Genomic DNA, 18,365 nt, shown 5'->3' with positions numbered 1-18,365 from the left:
TATAAAAATGATCTTTTGGAATTTGCTTCTTTATAACATGGGAAATATTTAAGGGTTTTTAATTTGGGGCTGCAGAAATGGTGTGGTGTCCATATTTTCATGGATTTATTTCTCCTCAAATTTTTACTCACTGCATTCTCCTTTCCTTTAACCTATTGTGCTTATGCAATTTTCCCGGAGGAGTTGTTGAAAATGAGAGGAAAAACAGGCCTAGCAGTGATCTGGGATCATGTCCAGAAAATGTTTTCAGTCCTTGTAATACATTAAGGATGCTGCTCTGAGCTTTGTAAATGCAGCTTGGGAACATGAAGGATATTTCTAGAGAATTCACTCTGAACACAAAAGCACTGTGTACTTAACAAAAGGAGTATTACGGAGTATACATATACTGAAACATTCAGACATCACAAGCATCTCAATTCATGTTTGTATCTTTACCGATGAACTGGCCTGGTGGCATTGTGGAGTAGGATAGTTTGCTTACCTAAATACCTCAACTGAGAGACCTTGTGTTTCAAAAGCCAAAAAAAACAAAACACAAAACAACCAACCAACCAAACAAACAAACTCCAAAATAACAAGACAAAAAAAAAAAAAAAACATTGCTATGTCCTAGAAGTCTCTGAGAATCTGTGTATTAATTGAGTACTACAAAAGAAAAAAGCAGAATTAATGGAGTCATTTGAGGGGGACATTCTATAACAATTAAAATTCCATTTCTACTATTATTTACTTAAAGCACATCCCCAGAATAAAAGAGAAAGGTGACATTCAGAAATCTGAAAGAGGATGATCACAATAAACATATTTGTAGTTCTTGGTTACTTGTTGGAGAACAATGAGGAGGACAAACGCTTGCATAAAGACAAGATTCATGATACTTAAACCTACCTAGTAGAGTTAGAAGGCTGAACGATTTCTTTCTACATCATCACAAGTTAAAGTGCTTTATGAAGTCCGTTGTCATCGCTCCCTTATGTGAAACAAACTTTAATGGGATTATTAAAGTGTCAGTGCTAAAATGAAGTTTGGTAAGTCAAATTTCTCTATTATTTAAAATTGAAGTGTGGAGATTCCTAAATGAAGGTTTTACTCTACCCTTTAAATTTATAATTTCTTTCATTCAAGCAGATAGCCAGCTATCACAAAAACACATGCAGGAGAGTTGAAGGGTTTCAATAGTTTAGAATGATTTTGGGACCTCGTTAGTACTTGGATGGGAGAATGATTTTGAATTTCTAAGATATGTCTTATGTATTATAGAATGGTAGTCTGCTACTTTTTATTCTGTCTGAATCTTAATGTTTTCTAGAATATACTCATGGAAGTATGATGTAAACAAAGCAATTTAAATGACTTAGAGTATTTCCAGAGAAACATTTGTTTCTGAAAGTTGTACCATATATGTACATATATGAATGATATATAAAACACATTTATGTATTTGTTTTTTACAAAGTATTGTATGAGGCTTTGCTAAATTTAAAAATACATGTAGCACAAGATGTTCCCAGTTTTAATCCTATAGATTCTAGGAGATCTTAAGAATGTCTTTCAAGTTATTGCAAGGGGTTTATTTGAGAAGTAGTGCTCCAGACCAAACCTGCTGGTCTCTTGGAAGACGGAGAACTCAGGCTTGTCCAAGAGCAAAATCTTCCCTTAAGCCCAGTGGGAACCAATCTGGAAAATGATATTTTGATTTACCTGTAGTGTTTGATAGGTTGTTTTTATATTCTCTTAAAACTACTAGCAGAAGCTGCTGTGTCATTCAATTGTAGAACTGGTGCCAAATGGTTCTTCGAAATGTCAAGGCAGAAGGATCACATTTCACATTTCTCCATTCAAAAAAAAAGGCATCAGAGATATATTATTTCCTGTGTGATTTTTTTTAATATTGTTACATAACATGCTTAGTAGAAACCTTTTTTCTCCCCAGCTTTAAAAAAAATTCTAATTAGGCATGCTTCCATGTCCTAGAAAATGTGTGAATGTACACACACATATATATGTGTTTGTGTCTTTCAGGAAGCTAATGGTCAAATGGTGTGTGTCTTTAAACGTAAGATAATAGATGGTCAAATGGTACAATGTCTATGTAATTAAGTTTTTAAAAGACAGACTTGTTAGTGTGGTTTGGTATGTTTATGAAATGGACCAAAATCACTTAAGGTCTCATCATCCATCTGATTTCTTTATATAAATTGTTCTGTTTAATGTATGCATGATACTGTTCAACTTTTTTATTAGTGTTATCAAAATAAGGAAAAATAGCATTTTAAAACACATTTTGACCAAGCCCAAAACTAATATAAATGTAAATTGATTTCTCATCTAACCCTTCTTAAAATTATTTTATTAACTTCATTTTTAAGACTCCACCTCAGGGACTATCTCTTTAGTCCAGAGATATTACAGTATTTCTCAGCACTAAAATTTGTGGTACTTCAATTACAATGAATTTTGTATCTTTCTGCCCTTTGAAATTTCTATTTAATTGACTTTTTTCCCTCAGCCTTTTCTATTTTATAATGTGTATTTTATATTTTATAAATGCTTGTTTTGGCTATCGATTATTGAATTTTTTGCTCTGCTATTTTGTCACTCCATGTTGTGAGGCCTAGTTGTTCTTCTACCTAGATATTTCTGTTTTTTCCCCTAATAAGTTGTATTTATACAGTAAGTGGGAAATTACCTGACAAACTATGCTGATCATAACATTTCCTTATGTTTCTTAGCATCGTATAAATCCTGTTTTTTTCCCTCTCTCTCTCCTTAGTTATTTTTGCAAACTGTTCAAATAAGGGGACATTTATGTATTGATCTGGCCATGTTCACATGAGAGCTGTCCACATATACAGAGGTGCTTTCTCTTTAATCTCTTTTTTACACACAGCTCCTATTATGGTTTCCATTAAACACATAGGTAAGATTATTTTATATTTTCAATGTATGTTTGCTTTCACCCTGTTTGATTCATTAGGCCATGAAGTTTAAGTCTAAATTTTAATTACCCTGATATTCTACATTTTATCTTTAATATGTCCTTGAAAATTTTTAAAGGTGATCTTTGAAATCTCTATTGTAGTATCTCAATTCACTGGCATTACATTATACTTGTGTCTTTGCAATTTCATATTCTTTTTAAATTGTATAGATGTATGGTTTTATTCCTGCATGTGAAGTCCTTGCTAATCACATAAAGCAGGTAGAACATGCTGTTAATACTTCAAAAATGAACATGCTAGCAACTAAAAACTGTATTTTCATATATTTCTTATATACTTATATACACACATGCTTATATATGTACAAAAATGTGTGTATGTATAAATCTCCATGACTAATATTCTCTAAGGATTAAAGTGATAAAGCAAATGTTGCCTTAGTTTTACATTGGTAACTAATGTTATGAGATAGTGGAAAGGTCATTAGAATGAAATTCTATTTGTTTTATTTAATCTAGAATCTGTTAATTGCCACCTATACAATGTGTTCACTGTTCATTGTTTGTTGTGTCTAGATATAATTTTTCTTTCAATGTCATATCAGGTCATTTAAAATTGTTATCCAATTTATGTAAACATTTTGAAAAAGAATATGTAATATAAGGTTACTAATAAAGAACATATTTATCTTTTTTTGCCCAGAAAAGAGCACAGGCTCCTTAGTCAATGTGCTTGGGTTTTAACTCTTGTTCTAGCAAGTGGTTGCTAGGTGACTAGTACTAGCTAGTTATCTAAAGAGCCTAGTAGGTGGTATTGGTCAGTGAGGTAATGTCTGGCTGCAGTCTGCTCTCAGTTCTTGGTGTGCTCTTGGCGAAAGAATGACAAGACACACTGAAGTGTCAGGTCCAGGCTCCTGGCAGATTGTTATCCTAGTTATTTGGCTCCTTCCTTGGAAAAAAAATCACAAGCAGGACCAGTGCGACGGAGTGACCACAAGCAGAAAGCAGTTTCACATGAGTAACTTTTTATTATAAAATGAAACAAGTCTGTCTCCACAAGTGGAGAGAGACAGATTGACTATCTCTCTGGAAATTCTCCAGTTGTTTCCTTGTATTGTCCTGGTCCCGGGAAGGGCTTTGGGAGATGTGGGATGTTACCAAACAATCAACAGGTGTTCTCAAGGTTGTATCTTCTATGCTAGGTCCTTCTCTGAAAGCCTGGTGGGGGGAGGGGGAGGGGGAGAGAGGTTGAGGGCGTGAGATGAACTACAATGTAGATTTTAAGCTAATGACATAATTGGCATTAGGTTACTTGAGGTCACTTTCCAAATCCTAGTATGCCTAGACTGGGGAATTCCCAGATTGGTAAAGTGTCCTCTCCTTACCCAGGTGTAGCAGTTGCCCTGGATAGGATTAGGGGTGAGGCCAAAACAAAACAAAGTGCCTGCCCTTATCCTTCTTCCTAGGTGGGGCAATTGCTCAAGGCAGCACCAAAGCAGGACACTCTTGTTCCTAGAAGAGATGGAGATCCTAGCCATCTATCTACCTAACAGTAATACGTGTGAAATACTTAGCCTAACACCTGGCAGGCAGATAGTAAGCTTCCAATATGTGTTAACTCTGTTATTGTATCGTCATCATCATCTTCTTCATGATTTACAAGTCTTTGCTTGCCCGTACAATCTAGAATTACAATGCTAGTTATACTGAAATGCGTTTCCTTTGCTGAACTGTAAAATAAATAAATAAATAAATAAATCACTTAGATGTTATCTAGTACTATAAACTACCAATACCTTGTATCTACATATAGCTTTACATTTTTAAGTTTAAATATATCTGATTTGATATTCAGCTTGAATGTGTAGGTAGACTCCATATGCTTTTCCTCTTTGACAAAAAGGACATCAGGAATAGAATATTATGTCTTGCCTAGTTCACAAATCCTATTGTTAATAAAGCTGTGGTTAGAATTGGGCCATGTGATCCTTCTTCTAGGACTCATAATGCTTGTGTCATTTGCTTTTCAAATATGTTGCAATATTTGTGTTACTCAACTTATTGTACTCTTCCTCTTCTACTTCGTGTTAGAGTCCATGAATCAGCTTATCTAAAAATACTGTTAAAAGCATTTTTAAAAACCCTGAAAATGCTAAAAGAAACTTTATTATGTTTCTTATTCTCCAAGTGGAGAAAGCCTTTTGAAGCATGAAATAATCTTAAAAGGAAATGACTGAAAGGTCATGGAATAAAAAATAAAAACTTCTTTAATTGAAACATACAATAAAAATAAATTGTCAAATTAAAAAAAATTGTCAAATGTCAGAGACTATTTTCTTCCTAATTAATAAGGAAAGAACAAACCAAGGGGAAAAAATGGGCAATAATATTGTGCGAAAAGTTTTAAAATAAAAATGGCTAATATACTTTAGAAAATTGGTTAAACTTCAGTCAATTTAATATTTACAAAAAACAACCATAACATACTTGTTAGAAACTTAAAGTTCAGCATAAACCAGTGTAAGCGATGTATGGAGACAGGCATTCTCACACATTGTTGTGTACTTGTATGAACAGAAGTTTTGAAAATTCTCCCTACCAAAGAAAAAGCACACACTTTTGTCCCAGAAATTTCATTTCCTACTTTTTACTGGTGTCCTAGCACAGGTATATAAAACTGAGTGTACAAGAATATTTTTTTATTGTTTTTGTAAGAGCAAAGAACTAGAAATAATGATATCCATTAAATAGGGGACTGGACATTTAAAAGATGACACATCATCATGGAATATTTTTCAATAACAGGTAAAGGGTTAACTCTATTCACAATATGGGAATACCTCCAAGGCACTTGTGAGAGGCAAGTTGAACAAAATATGATTTAATATATGTATTATCCCATATAGCTATGTACATAAGTTTAAAATTATAAAGTTGCTGGGGGGGAGGGTAACATATACCTAACATTGGTGACGTCTGAGGAATAGAATTGGGAGTTGAAAGAGACTTCTCATTTCACACCTTTCTATAATTTTCAATATTTTTTACTTGCCCATATTTAATAAATTCCCTAAAATTTTTAGGAATAGCCAATGATAATCATTATTAAACTAAAACTACACATCAGGCTCTGTGTTAAATCCTTCATATTATCACTCTTAATCTTTGCAAGAATTCTGTAAGGGAGATATTTTCACTGTGGCTAAGAGTTATGGTAGTTAGCAACAAGTCGTATGCTTAGGAAGTGGTGAATTCCAAATTCAGTCTCGGGTCCATTTACTTTCTTAGCAGTTGTTCTTAATTCCAATCAAACCATTACTTACACATGATGTGAACAAGTGGCACAATAGCCTCTCATTTCCATTCATTCTCACTATTAAAATATTAATATTGTGATTATAATAGTTTTTTATGTCCATTTATTCAACTGCTTACCAACTGTGAGCCTGTTCTGTACTCTGAGGGTTCAGTGGTGAACCATTCTAGCAGGTGCAAAGACAGGACAGAAACAAGTCAATGCCCTGGTTTGTCTGATGGTGATAAGCAACCTGTGGAAAACTAAGCAGAGAAAGAGAATGGGAAGGAGGCTTGCAGGAAGGAGGGGTGATGAGAATGGAAGCATTGTTTGAGTGCCTAGTAGTTGGCAGCCCTGTGTCAAATATTGTACACCATTCACCTCATTTAGTTCTTATTTCCCCTCTTACTTAGTTTTCTCAACTTTTTGATTAAGAAAATAAGGCAATGGATGTGTTAATTACCTTGATTGTGGATCATTTTTATAACGTATGTGTAATCAAAACATGTATAACTTGAATTTTTATTTGTTGATTTATATCTCCATAAAGCTGGAGGAAGAAAAAGGAATGAGTAGTTATTTAACTTCTAATCCCAAGTCAATATAACTAGTGCCTGCTATGGTCAGGATTAAATTTTATGTCTGATTTCTAACCCTGTGTGTTCTCTCACAAAAAAACTTCCAAAGAATTGTGCCTGAGCTGACTTAGTTACATTGAAGATTTTCTCCTGTCATTCTAACATATTTATCTAGTACTGTGATGGATTTACACAAGGCAAGGTATTCTCTTATATAAATCCCTTCAAAATTTGGTGGATGTATACTTTCTCAAAAATGAAAACCCCAACCAGCATTCTTTACTCTAAAATGGATACAGCATTTTGCTGCCTTATTGTTCAAGGTATATATTTTTCTCAAAATGCATGGTTGCAGATTTGATTCAGCTGTTTGCTTTCTGGGTCTAGTGTGCTAAGCTACACAGGAACTGTTGTCTATGAGATTGAACACTTAATAGCTGCTTCTGGGAATGTAAATTTGATTCTTTGGACTGCTCATGGGACTGTGTGACATTTTCCTCTCAAGTGACAGAAGATTTGGATAGCATTAGGCTACTGACTAAATAATGTTTCAAGTAAGTTCAGTGTGAACTTAGGCATCTATTTTGCATCTTTTCTGAAATATTTTTCTCTAGTAGTGTTCATATTTTCATTATGATTTAGCTATTCATTCAGTATGTTTAAAATATATTTAAAACAGGTCTTATCTGAACTCTTGTATTGGTAAGTTATTTCTAAATTGTCATATTGGTGTTTGTATGTGTGGGAATTATAGTTGAGAAGAAAATAGATCAAAGTGGCTTAAAAACAAAATAGATATCTGCAAAATAGATATTCTTAATCAAAATATGTACTGGCCTTCATACTACCTGTTTATGTCATACAACCAAGATAAAAGGTCATAGTTATTTAAGGGAATTACCTTTTAAAGTTTCCTTACTTCTCTGTAAGTTATTTTAAATTAAAATCATAATGAGATTGCACAAGGCCATTTCTACTTTATCCTAATTAAGTGCTCTAAAATTTGGGAAAAAATTCTTAAAATATTTTATGACTTCTTAACTAATTTTTAAATAAGTGTCATAAAAAATACTCTGAAAACAGAAAGGATTGCTTGAGGAGAAAAGAGTGTTTTGGGTTCCCTTCCAATTGTATCGAACTGTCTGCAAATGAAAGGATTCATTGTATGACTCATATCCCCAGAAAAGACAGCATGAACAATCTAATGATAAAGACTAGCTTAAATATGATCTGGTGGACTAAACATATTTCTGCCTGTTATTCTTAGCTTGCTTTATTTCGAGGTTGATTGAAGGCATTTATCCAGCTATCTATTGGATATATGCCAATGTACCCTTCTGAAGATTTTTCCTGCATGATTTTGAGAATTTCTTTTTTGTAAGAATGAGGTCCAAATATAGTAGGTCCTTCTTTCCCCAAAGTGCAAGGTGTCCTACTTTGATTCAATATAAAAATAATGCTTGTTTTGAAAGTGACTTAAGTGTATACTTTTTTACATTTAAAGATCCTCCTCAATAATAATTCTATTTAAATGTTATTAATAGTCAAGATTTGGCTGAAAAAGTTTAAAGGATTTATTTTTTGTAGGAGGACTGTGCTGTACTCATGAAGCTTCTGTAAAACTAACAGAAAATGATAAAGAGTTAAGAACTTTCAGCCAGAACAATGGGCTATTTCCTTTTTTAAGTCTGTTTGTCATCCTTGCTGATTGGCAGTTTCCACTTGTTTTCAGACTTATTAGTTTCAAAGTATTTCAAATCTATGCTGTATAGAAAAGTACATTTTATTTATGCTTAATGAGGTAAGTTTTGTAAGCTTAGTCATGACAGGGAAGTGAGAATGTGATTATACTTCTCAATTTACCCTTTTGCACGTGAAATAATGATTGTGAGCTAAAACAATATGTTAGGGGCAGCTCAGCAAGTCAGTTCCTTTTTTTTCCTCTGGCCTTTGGCTTACTTGGATGGGCAAATGGCCCAAAAAAAAAAAAAAAAAAAAAAAAAAACAACAAAAAAAAACTGCTGAATGTCTCAGATATAGATAATGGGTCTTCACCAGACAGACCATAGAACCTTATGAGCCATACTAGTAGTGTGCTGTGTGTGGGTTTCTTTCTTTGTTTTTTTCAATTGCTCTGGCAACAAACCATACTCTGGGATCTGACGTTGTAGGTTTTTTTTTTTTTTTTTTTTTCCTAAAGCATATTTAAACTCTCACACACTTATGTAATGAGGATTTTTCTGAAGAATAACATTTGGTCTTATTAAGAATTGTCTGTCAAATGTTGGAGCATTTGATTGAAAAATCCTTCTTAGCCTTTTTAAAGGTAAGTCATATGATTTCTCTTTAAATGAAAAAGATCAAGGGATTTCCCATCTCCCAAATAGTCGGAGATGACACTATTATATAGATACTCCTAAGAAATTATATAACTAGCACAAGAAGTAGTAATTGTTTTCTTAAAGTCATTTGGCTTTATTTAAAAATCAGGTTTCTGTTGCTTTCCAAGTTATCAATCTTCCTATATTTTATGTTTAAAAAGAATTAAAACCATGGTCAATGGCCAATGACATGTCACTTCTCAATGTTTAATGTCTTATTCTTATCTTTAAACACTTACTATTTAGATGATTTACAGTCCAATTTGAATTATGGAAAAAACTATCATATTTAGGGTATTTTACTTAAGTTTAAATTATGAAGAAGGTCATTATAAATGAAGATCAATATAATGAGATTAGTTGTTATAAATGACTTGCCTCTCAGGTCAACATGTTCTCTCTTATGCAATTACTAACTACTTATTACTTTATTTGTCATTATGTTGTTTAATTTTCAATCTGAATTACATAATTTTTGGTTAACCTGACTTTGTCTACATGATTAAATACAATGTATATTTTGGATATGTGCTTATTAAGTAATTTTCTTTAATGAACAAAGATATTTTATTGTTAATGGGAATGTTTAAAGTATATTTTAAATAGTAATCTGAAATTTAATTAGTGCAAATTGTTAGAGTAAGAATAAACCAAAATTAATACTTTTGGCAATTCAGTAAGCTTATTACAAATATTACTGAATTATTATCTTAAATGGTAAAACCAAGTTTAAGTAGAGGATAAATCATTCTGGAGAAATTAATTAAAAGGCTCAATTTACTTCTATTAAGTAAATTTATAAATAAGTGTAAATGGTATAAATTTTCTAGAGTAAATCTCATTTTCTGGAATCGCCAAGTAGCATATTTAAAGATATTTTATAAGATTTACATGTACTTTTCAGTCCTTTCCTATGTGGTTTTAGGTTAGTAATATCTTTTGAGGCTAGGAAAACATTGCTTTAAATATTGGTTCGTAAGGAGACCAAAATGAAATACTAAAAAAATTTTATTATGTAGTATATAGTGGTCCTTTGGAGTTTATAAGAGAAAATATGTAGGAAAATTTTATTAATTTACTGCAGTCATTATGGAATCAGAACAATAAACCAAATAGAGAACTATCAGATAACAGGTTAGGCTGGGAGAAATATAATTACAATTAGAGAGGTACTTGCACAGAGTGTACTGAAATTTTTGGAATTTACCTCGGAAGTTATAGTTGCCGCCCTTATTTTTTATAAAAATGTTTTGGCCAAGTTCACTCAAATACTTTTGAATCGTGTGTGTGTGTGTGTGTGTGTGTGTGTTGCCTGAAAGAACTAATTCTGTGACTATTTTCTGATTTAATCACAAGATGTTTTACTTCACTGGCCCAAGATGTGGCTAAAACTTTCAAGTAGCATTGTTCTAACTAGTAGCTGCCTTGCCATTTCATGATATTTTAATTTTATATATATATCATCAGTTTTATTATAATCTGTTTTGTAAATCACCACCATTTATATAAAATATACACATTCATTATATTTTTAAAAAATAATACTTGACCACTATGAAATAGCATCTTAATGTTATGATTATTTAAAATAACATTTTATGATAGCATTTCAAAATAACATTTTACATGATAGGAATTTTTATACATTATCTTATTTAATTTTATTTAATACTTGCAAGCTAATTTGATATAGAATAAACTAATTTTACATGAAATGGAATCACAGTCAAACTTCAATACTCAGACAGAGAATTGAATCTACGTTTCCTGACTACAATGCCCAGAATCTTAACCACTGCAAACCTTATAATATCTTTCTGTTTGTGGAAGAATTTTGAGTGTTGGGGAAAAAAGATAGCCTTCCTATTGTTTAAGGTTCAAAGATTAAGAATGGCTCTAGACAATTGTCTTTTTTTATTATTTTATTTCAGCTTATTATGGGGGTACAAAAGTTTAGGTTATGTATATTGCCCATGCCCCCCGCCCCCATGTCAGAGCTTCAAGCGTGTCCATTCCCCAGATAGTGCGCATCACACTCATTATGTAGGTATACACCCATTCCCTTCCCCCTGTGTGAGTCAATATAATTCTAAGAGAATCATTTCAAACCTGTAGTAATCCCTGGCTCATAAGTCTCTAAAAGATGGGCTTATGTCTGGAAGGATCCTGAGTATAACATATGAAGCCCAGTGTATTTATTGTATTAAATTTCTGAGACTACCATCAAAAAAAGCTTTAAACTGCAATGTACTTTACTAAAGTATGTTATTTTATATTACAGATGTCTATAAAATTTTTTCTGTTATTTTTTACCTTCATATATTCTGATAGGATGTAAACACACCTGTGATTGTGTAAATAAGATGCTGATGATCTCCTAATTCAGTGATTTAAAAATGATTGGCAGAGCCCTTGAGTTCTTTGGAGATGACTCAGAGCCCCACTGAGGTGTGACTGGAAGGGGAAAGAGGCAATTCCTGCCTTTTCTTTTTAAATTTTTAATTCGTTTTTATTATTTTTGTAGAAATGGAGGTCTCACTGTAGCTGAGGCTGGTCTACAACTTCTGGCCAAGGTGATTCTCCCACCTCACCCTCCCAAAGTGCTAGGATTACACGTGTGAGCCACCATGCCTGGTTATATTCCCGCCCACCCCTTTTTAAACTGTCTTTATATATTGATATTGTCTGTAAAATTTAACTTGAAAGGAGAATTCTATCTCCAAACAGAAGTTTATAAAGATTGACCTAATGACCTGTTTCCACATGATGAAACATAATCAGATTTAAATGATTGATTTGCACCCATTTTTACTGTCTTGGATTTGAATCTACATCTGACTCATGTGTAGAGAACCATGGCTTTGTTAACACACATAGTTAAGCCGTAGGGTAAGAATTTGAAAAAATAATTAATTTTGAAAGCAAACTTCCATACTCATATTTAACCTATTATTGAATTAGACCCCCCTAATAACTACAAAAACTGTGTTTTAACAGAAGATGCTGTATTTTTTACTGAGAAAGACTTTGTGTATTCAGTGAATGACAGTGAAAACCAGAGGTATGTGGTCTAGTTTTCTGTCCTAGGAAAAAGTGGAAGGAAGGCTTATAGATATAGTAGAAAATTTTAGACATCCAATGGTCAGTAAGAAAATGTCATTTGGGTCTATCACTCATTCATGGTACATGTACTCTGGAAATCCAAAGTTTTTCTCATAGTTCACATCCCAGCAAATATTACCTCTGGGTTATGCCTTTTCTGGGTAGAGTTTCCCAGGGAACACAGCTTTATCCATGCATGGGAATAATTATAAATTCTCTGGGGATTTGCGTTAATGTTCTGGTCTGTGTACTGGAGAGGCTTCTCATAGCTCAGCCTGCTGCAGCCTTTGGTAATAATAATGAAAAATTTTTAAAAAGTTTTAAAAAAGCTCAATCTCTGTTTAGCTTAATTTCTCAGCATAGTGGGAGGGTATTTTGCCTAAAAGTTCATTATAGATACACTCTGCTAATTTGACAAACCCCTCCCAAAGAAAAGGAAGTTCTATTGTACCTTCCTCTTTCAAAGACAGCCAGAGGAATAGGATCCACTAGTGAATTCTACAAAATGAATAGTATTTGTAGTATATAAACTGGATAGGAGACAGCTGATGTAGCTTTAGAATCAAGAAAGGTATGTAATTAGTGGCATCTTAAAACATGCCTTTTTATCTTCCCTTATTTACACAAGTCTCAATAATTAGTTTTCTGTATCTGTAATTATTTTTTATTATTTTTAAATTTAAGTACTTCAATCATAAATTAAATTACAGATACAGTTGTAGTGTCTTATCTTTCTTATAAATGACAAATAGTAAAAAATAAAATTTAACTCAAAGTAAGCAAATGAAATTATCTATTTTAATATATAAAAAATTTTTTATTAAGAGAACTGAATATAGGAGACCCAAATTTTGCATGCTCTAAAGAGCTAAATATGCTGGAAGAGTGGACAAGATACCCTTTCTCCCTGAAGATGTTATGCAGCATAACAATAAATTATGATTATAATAAAATATTTCATTATTCATGGTGTCATGGCATTCACTAATAAATGAATCAATTATCTTGCCTATTCTTAGGAAAAAAGTAGAAACGTACATCAAGGTAATAAAAGTGAATCAATCAGTTGAAAATCTCTCTCTCTCTTAATATATTAATGCATGGAAGAAATGATGTTAGACTAACACTTGCATCCTTGCTTATATTGGATCCAGTCATATCCAGACCAATGTTAGACTAATAACTAACCACATGATTCAACAGAATAAATTAATTGACACTTCTGTTTTCTAATGAAGTTGACTCAACAGCAGTGGGATGTGTACACTATTTCACTTCAGTTTTAAGTTTAAGCAGACAGAGCTAGGCAGTACCCATTCCTATCCATTTCTCAAAATATCTGGGCTCAGAGTCCATAGAAGTCGGAGTTTTCAGGTCTAGAGAGGGAGGGATCAGAGAACGTGTGCTGTTCCCTGGGTTCTCCAGTTCTCTCTCTGCCCCTGGTAATAACTCTTCCTTGTAATGCATGGGGCTACTTGAAGAATGAGTCTGGAAAAGGTCAGATAGATTCACAATGAGGTTGTGGCATAGAATTTGGAAAGGGCAAATGGATGCTGATGTATCTGTCTTAACAGCAATAGATTTATAATCTTAAAATCATTTTATATTCCATCTGTCAGAGTTGAAAATGATATCAAAATTGAATGAATAATTATTAGTGAAGTTTATATAGGACATGATAAACTAACTTTCCAAAAGAAAGAACTTAATCTTTGAGTTAAATAGATTCATAGTATATTCACAAAACTGGAATTTAACACTGAGTGTTTCCTGCTGCATTTTCTAATGGGCTCTCAAAACCACAGGATTCTAGACTTTTCCTAGAGCTTCCTAAAAGTGGAGAAGGAGAGCGTGAGGCAGGAGTAGGGAGACCAAGTTAGGAATGAGTCTCAGCTGTATAATCGCAGTCATTTTTGCCTATTGGTCTTTGATGCAAGAGTTGAATTGAGGAACCAGTTCAGCTGCTTAAATTAAAAACTGCTAGTATCACCTTAGCATGTCATTTTATACATGAGGAAATTGAGATATAGAGTGGTTTATCCACTGTCACCTAGCAAGAGAGCAGTAAATCAATCTTTGGTCTAATCTCTAGACTCTTAATCTCAATTGCATCAGGTTGGATCCCTGCATTTTGATTGCTTCCTTAAGTATAACTAGTAAATAAGAATTGGGGGATGATCTATGAAATGTGCATTCAGTAAGATGTTGTGTACTTAATAAGCTACCCTGAATATGATTATCAGTTCACAGCATGCAGAACACCAGAATGGTATTCTCTATTTAGCAGTTACTATGGTTGCTTAAAAGAGTGTGTTTCAAGAAAAGTTTGAGGTGCTTTACAATTATACTTTACAGAGAAAATTCCATTTGATAACATCCAGCCCTTATCATTAGCCTTAAATAACTTGTTCCATTGTTATTATGACAACCATGGTCAAATCATAGGAGGTAGCATGTTACATGATTCAAGGGGGCAGGGAAAGCTATTCTTCCTATTCCACCTTCAAGCAGTTAATAAAATGTCAGTTCAGCCCCACTTGCTCAGTGAGACATAAAATTCCACAGGAAAAATAAATCACTTGTTTAGGCTTATGTGTTTTCCTTTTATACTGCAAAGAACATAACACTAGTGAAATACTCAAGCTGCCACATCACAGAGGCATTGGTGTGAATGAGTTTGCTGCATCCTGTGATTTACAGTAGAAATGCCCTAGGTATAAGGAAGGTGGTAGGTAAAGAGAAATCCTAAAGGGTAAGAAAGAGTATATAAGTAAATAAATAAAATTGCCAAGGAAAAATTTTGTAACATTTGTCATTCTCCATTTTTGGGAAACAATTTCATTTTCTTAGCTATGCAAGTAGTATTTTTGAAAAACTAAATGGTTCCTTAAGTGAAAGCTTCCTTAAGTGAACCATTTAGTTTTTCAAGTGAAAATAAATACTCATAAAATCCTAAAAGTGATACTTTATTGCAACAAAGCTATAGAGGCAAAACCTGAAATCATAACAAACCATAATTTTTACTATTTAACTTACAATAACAAGAATATTCTGTGTGTGCCTCTCTTTTATCTGTAGCCCTCTTTTCTGTTGGCATGTATGTTTTCTTTTGTTTATGAGTCACAAAGCACATTCTGACTATCAGTGACAGGTCAACCCCATTATTTTAAAAAATGCCATTATGATTAAATAGCTCAAATTAATGTGTTTTCAAATATTATAAGTAATAAATTCATATTAATTTCATTACAATTGGATCCAATCATATCATACATTATATGCTTCCCATCTTTATATAATAACCACATACTATACAAAGATACCAAAAATAAGATTGACTGAAATACATACTAGCCCAAACTAGTTGATTTTTAACAGAATTATCAGAAAATCAACTGTACATGACAAAACAATATAAGTTGTATATGGTAAAAAAAAAACTTTTGAGATTGGTAAGAAAGCAATGTGTATTGTTAACACAAGACATCCTTTACATTATATATTTTCTTCAAATTCTTTGCATCTATATTATACCCAAAAGTCATTAACAATTAAAATTGAAAATAAAGTGTACTTCTTTAAAATAATTCAGCATTTTAAACACTGTTTATAAGACAAACAATTCAGGTATGAACTCAGTATGAAATTTTCTTTTAACAGTCATTATAATTATGGTGATATTAGAGAGTATCCTAGTATTAATTTTCTGACAATAGATTGTTTCCATTTACCCATGTTTTTTTGTTCTAACAGCTTGCTCTCGAATGATTAGAAGAATTGATTCCTTCTGAGACTCATCAGTTCATTTCCTGTAAAATTCATGTCTTACTGTTTATTCATGAACAAGGTGTGATAAAGAAAACATCGGTTAGTATACTTGCTTAACATTTTGGTGCACAAGACATCGGTTCATCCATATCTGTTTGGAGGAGAACTCCAGGCAGGGTGTGGACGGTAGTGTTTGGGTGGAGAAGCTAGTTAGAGGATGAGGACGCAAGTAAGTGTCCAAGTGTCCTAGGCTGAGGGAAGAGAGAGGAAGGTGAGAGTTCTCCTTGGATAAGATTTCAATATGTTAATCAACCATAGAAAGAAAATTTAAAATAGAACTTTGAAGAAATTCAAATATGACACTATTACTTCTGTCAGTGGTAGATAATTAGAAGCAAAAAAAGGGGGAAAAGGCCTAGGAAATCCATTTGGTAAAACAAAAAGAAAAGCATTTGTTTATTTAATACTGGCAAAATGATCTGTTCCAGTTGCTTGTTTTCTTTATACTTTGATCTTTTCGTACTGATTATTTAAGCTTCTGTTTTATGACTTTTTTCTCATGATAGAACCACACCTCATAGAAACCACCTTAATCAAATCTTGGAGTGTGAAACATTAATTCATCCCCTGAACAAGAAAAATGGGCTGTGATCGAAACTGTGGGCTCATCACTGGAGCTGTCATTGGTGTAGTTCTGGCTGTGTTTGGAGGTATCCTAATGCCAGTTGGAGACATGCTTATTGAGAAGACAATTAAAAAGGTACAAGTAGTTTTAAGAATAGTTCTTTTCATTCTGATTTGTTCTATCTTCTCTTTTTGCTTTGGGTACAAGCTTTATATTTCATGATTATTGGCAATTTTGTGTCTTTGACACTAAGATAATTATGAACCACTGCAATTCTACATGATAGAGAAGTGACCATGTGTGAGATGTTACAAGTATAATGTATATTTAACGTGAGTATATTGCTATCTTATATAAATATCCACATTGTGATAACAGCTGTCTATAGGTATGCAAGGTAGTAGAAATAAAAATATTTTTAAATGTGTCCAAATAGTATGTTGGCATGCTTTTGAATAAGAAATAGTGAATTTATTTTGTGACGGGATATTTATAAATGTAGTGGCATTTTAGTTAATACTGAGAAAAGTAAAACAAAATATACGGATGAACGTGTGTGTGTGTGTGCGTATGTGTATAAAACATTGTATTTGATATTGAAAAAGAAATCTTTGGTAAACTGTTTGGAAAACCTTGTTTTTTGGTTTGATAATCCACTGCTTTATATAATGTGTGTAATGATCTGATTGTTTCATAAATTATGAAGTTTTGCATTTTATTCTCAGAAAATATTTTCAGAAATATGTAAGGCATCTCTCAGTATATAATAAATTGATTGCAGTTTAAAATAATAGAATGATTCAATAGACAGGCTTCGCACAACAATCTAGAATTCCTCTCCCACCCTAGTTCATTATAATTAGCTATACATTCACTCATCAGAAAGTTTAATTGATAGAGGGAACCAGAGAATATAGGCGAAGCGCATCTGCTGAAGTCCTAAACCAGGAATGGCAAATTCAGATGGCTTCACGAGTTTGGAGACAAGGGTTAAACAAAACTTAACGTGTCAAGAACAAGATAAAATGAAGATCCGGGAACAAATAAGGTGTGTGTCCTGCCTGAAGGCATGCACAATCATTTTTTGAAACATAGTGCTGGCTAAATAAAACATATCCGAGTGCTGCCTTCAGCTCTCCACCTGGTTAGGATGGCAATGACCTAGACAAAGAGTTATTAAGGGTAGTGCATGATGGAGAACAACAATTTTATTAAATTTTTTATTGTTGTGTTCTTTTTAATATATTTGATCTATGGTTGGTTGAATTTGTGGATGTGGAAACCGCAGGTACAGAGAGCTGACTGTAGAGTGATTTCTGTCTGTTTTATTGCTAACATAGTGTAGATCTTTACCTCATATATTTAACTGAAAATATATATATAAAAATTCAATGTTATCCCTGCCTTGGAATTCCCCGTTTTCTTGAGAGTATTTTTAACGTAGGCCAGTGGAGAGAGACTGCGATGGGGAGGCAGGGCTTGTCTAACAGTGGATGGAATTGCCATTGCTCCGGCATCCTTCCTGCTCTGTGACTGTGCTTCCCACATGGACCTGCTGCCGAGAAAGCACAGGATCGGTGTCTGTGTTAACACATAGACTATAACTTATCTTTTCATTTCCAAATTGAAAAGCCACAGTAATCTCACAGTGCACAGAAATTTAGACTGTTTA

At 33.0% G+C, this 18,365-nt stretch overlaps 1 protein-coding gene across 7 annotated transcripts in view; it reads left to right on the top strand.

Annotated features, from left to right (window-relative positions):
- The window catches only part of LOC138377389 (platelet glycoprotein 4), a 72,039-nt gene that overhangs the window by 26,833 nt on the left and 26,841 nt on the right, over positions 1-18,365 (top strand). For 2 of the 7 annotated variants that reach the window (XM_069462270.1, XM_069462273.1), the window contains exons 1-3: positions 8,905-9,143; positions 16,054-16,147; positions 16,635-16,828. The exons of 2 other annotated variants lie outside the window; for them this stretch is intronic. In XM_069462270.1, coding sequence (XP_069318371.1) covers positions 16,709-16,828 — 120 coding nt within the window. In that variant the 5' untranslated portion in view covers positions 8,905-9,143; positions 16,054-16,147; positions 16,635-16,708. Of the gene's footprint in view, positions 1-2,869; positions 2,924-8,904; positions 9,144-16,053; positions 16,148-16,634; positions 16,829-18,365 lie in introns of those variants that run through there. 3 more of the 7 variants (XM_069462274.1, XM_069462275.1, XM_069462272.1) reach the window with 2 other exon arrangements.

The sequence above is a fragment of the Eulemur rufifrons genome, chromosome 29, assembly GCF_041146395.1.
Source record: "Eulemur rufifrons isolate Redbay chromosome 29, OSU_ERuf_1, whole genome shotgun sequence".
Taxonomy (NCBI): domain Eukaryota; kingdom Metazoa; phylum Chordata; class Mammalia; order Primates; family Lemuridae; genus Eulemur; species Eulemur rufifrons.
This window is presented reverse-complemented; position numbering and strand designations above follow the sequence as displayed.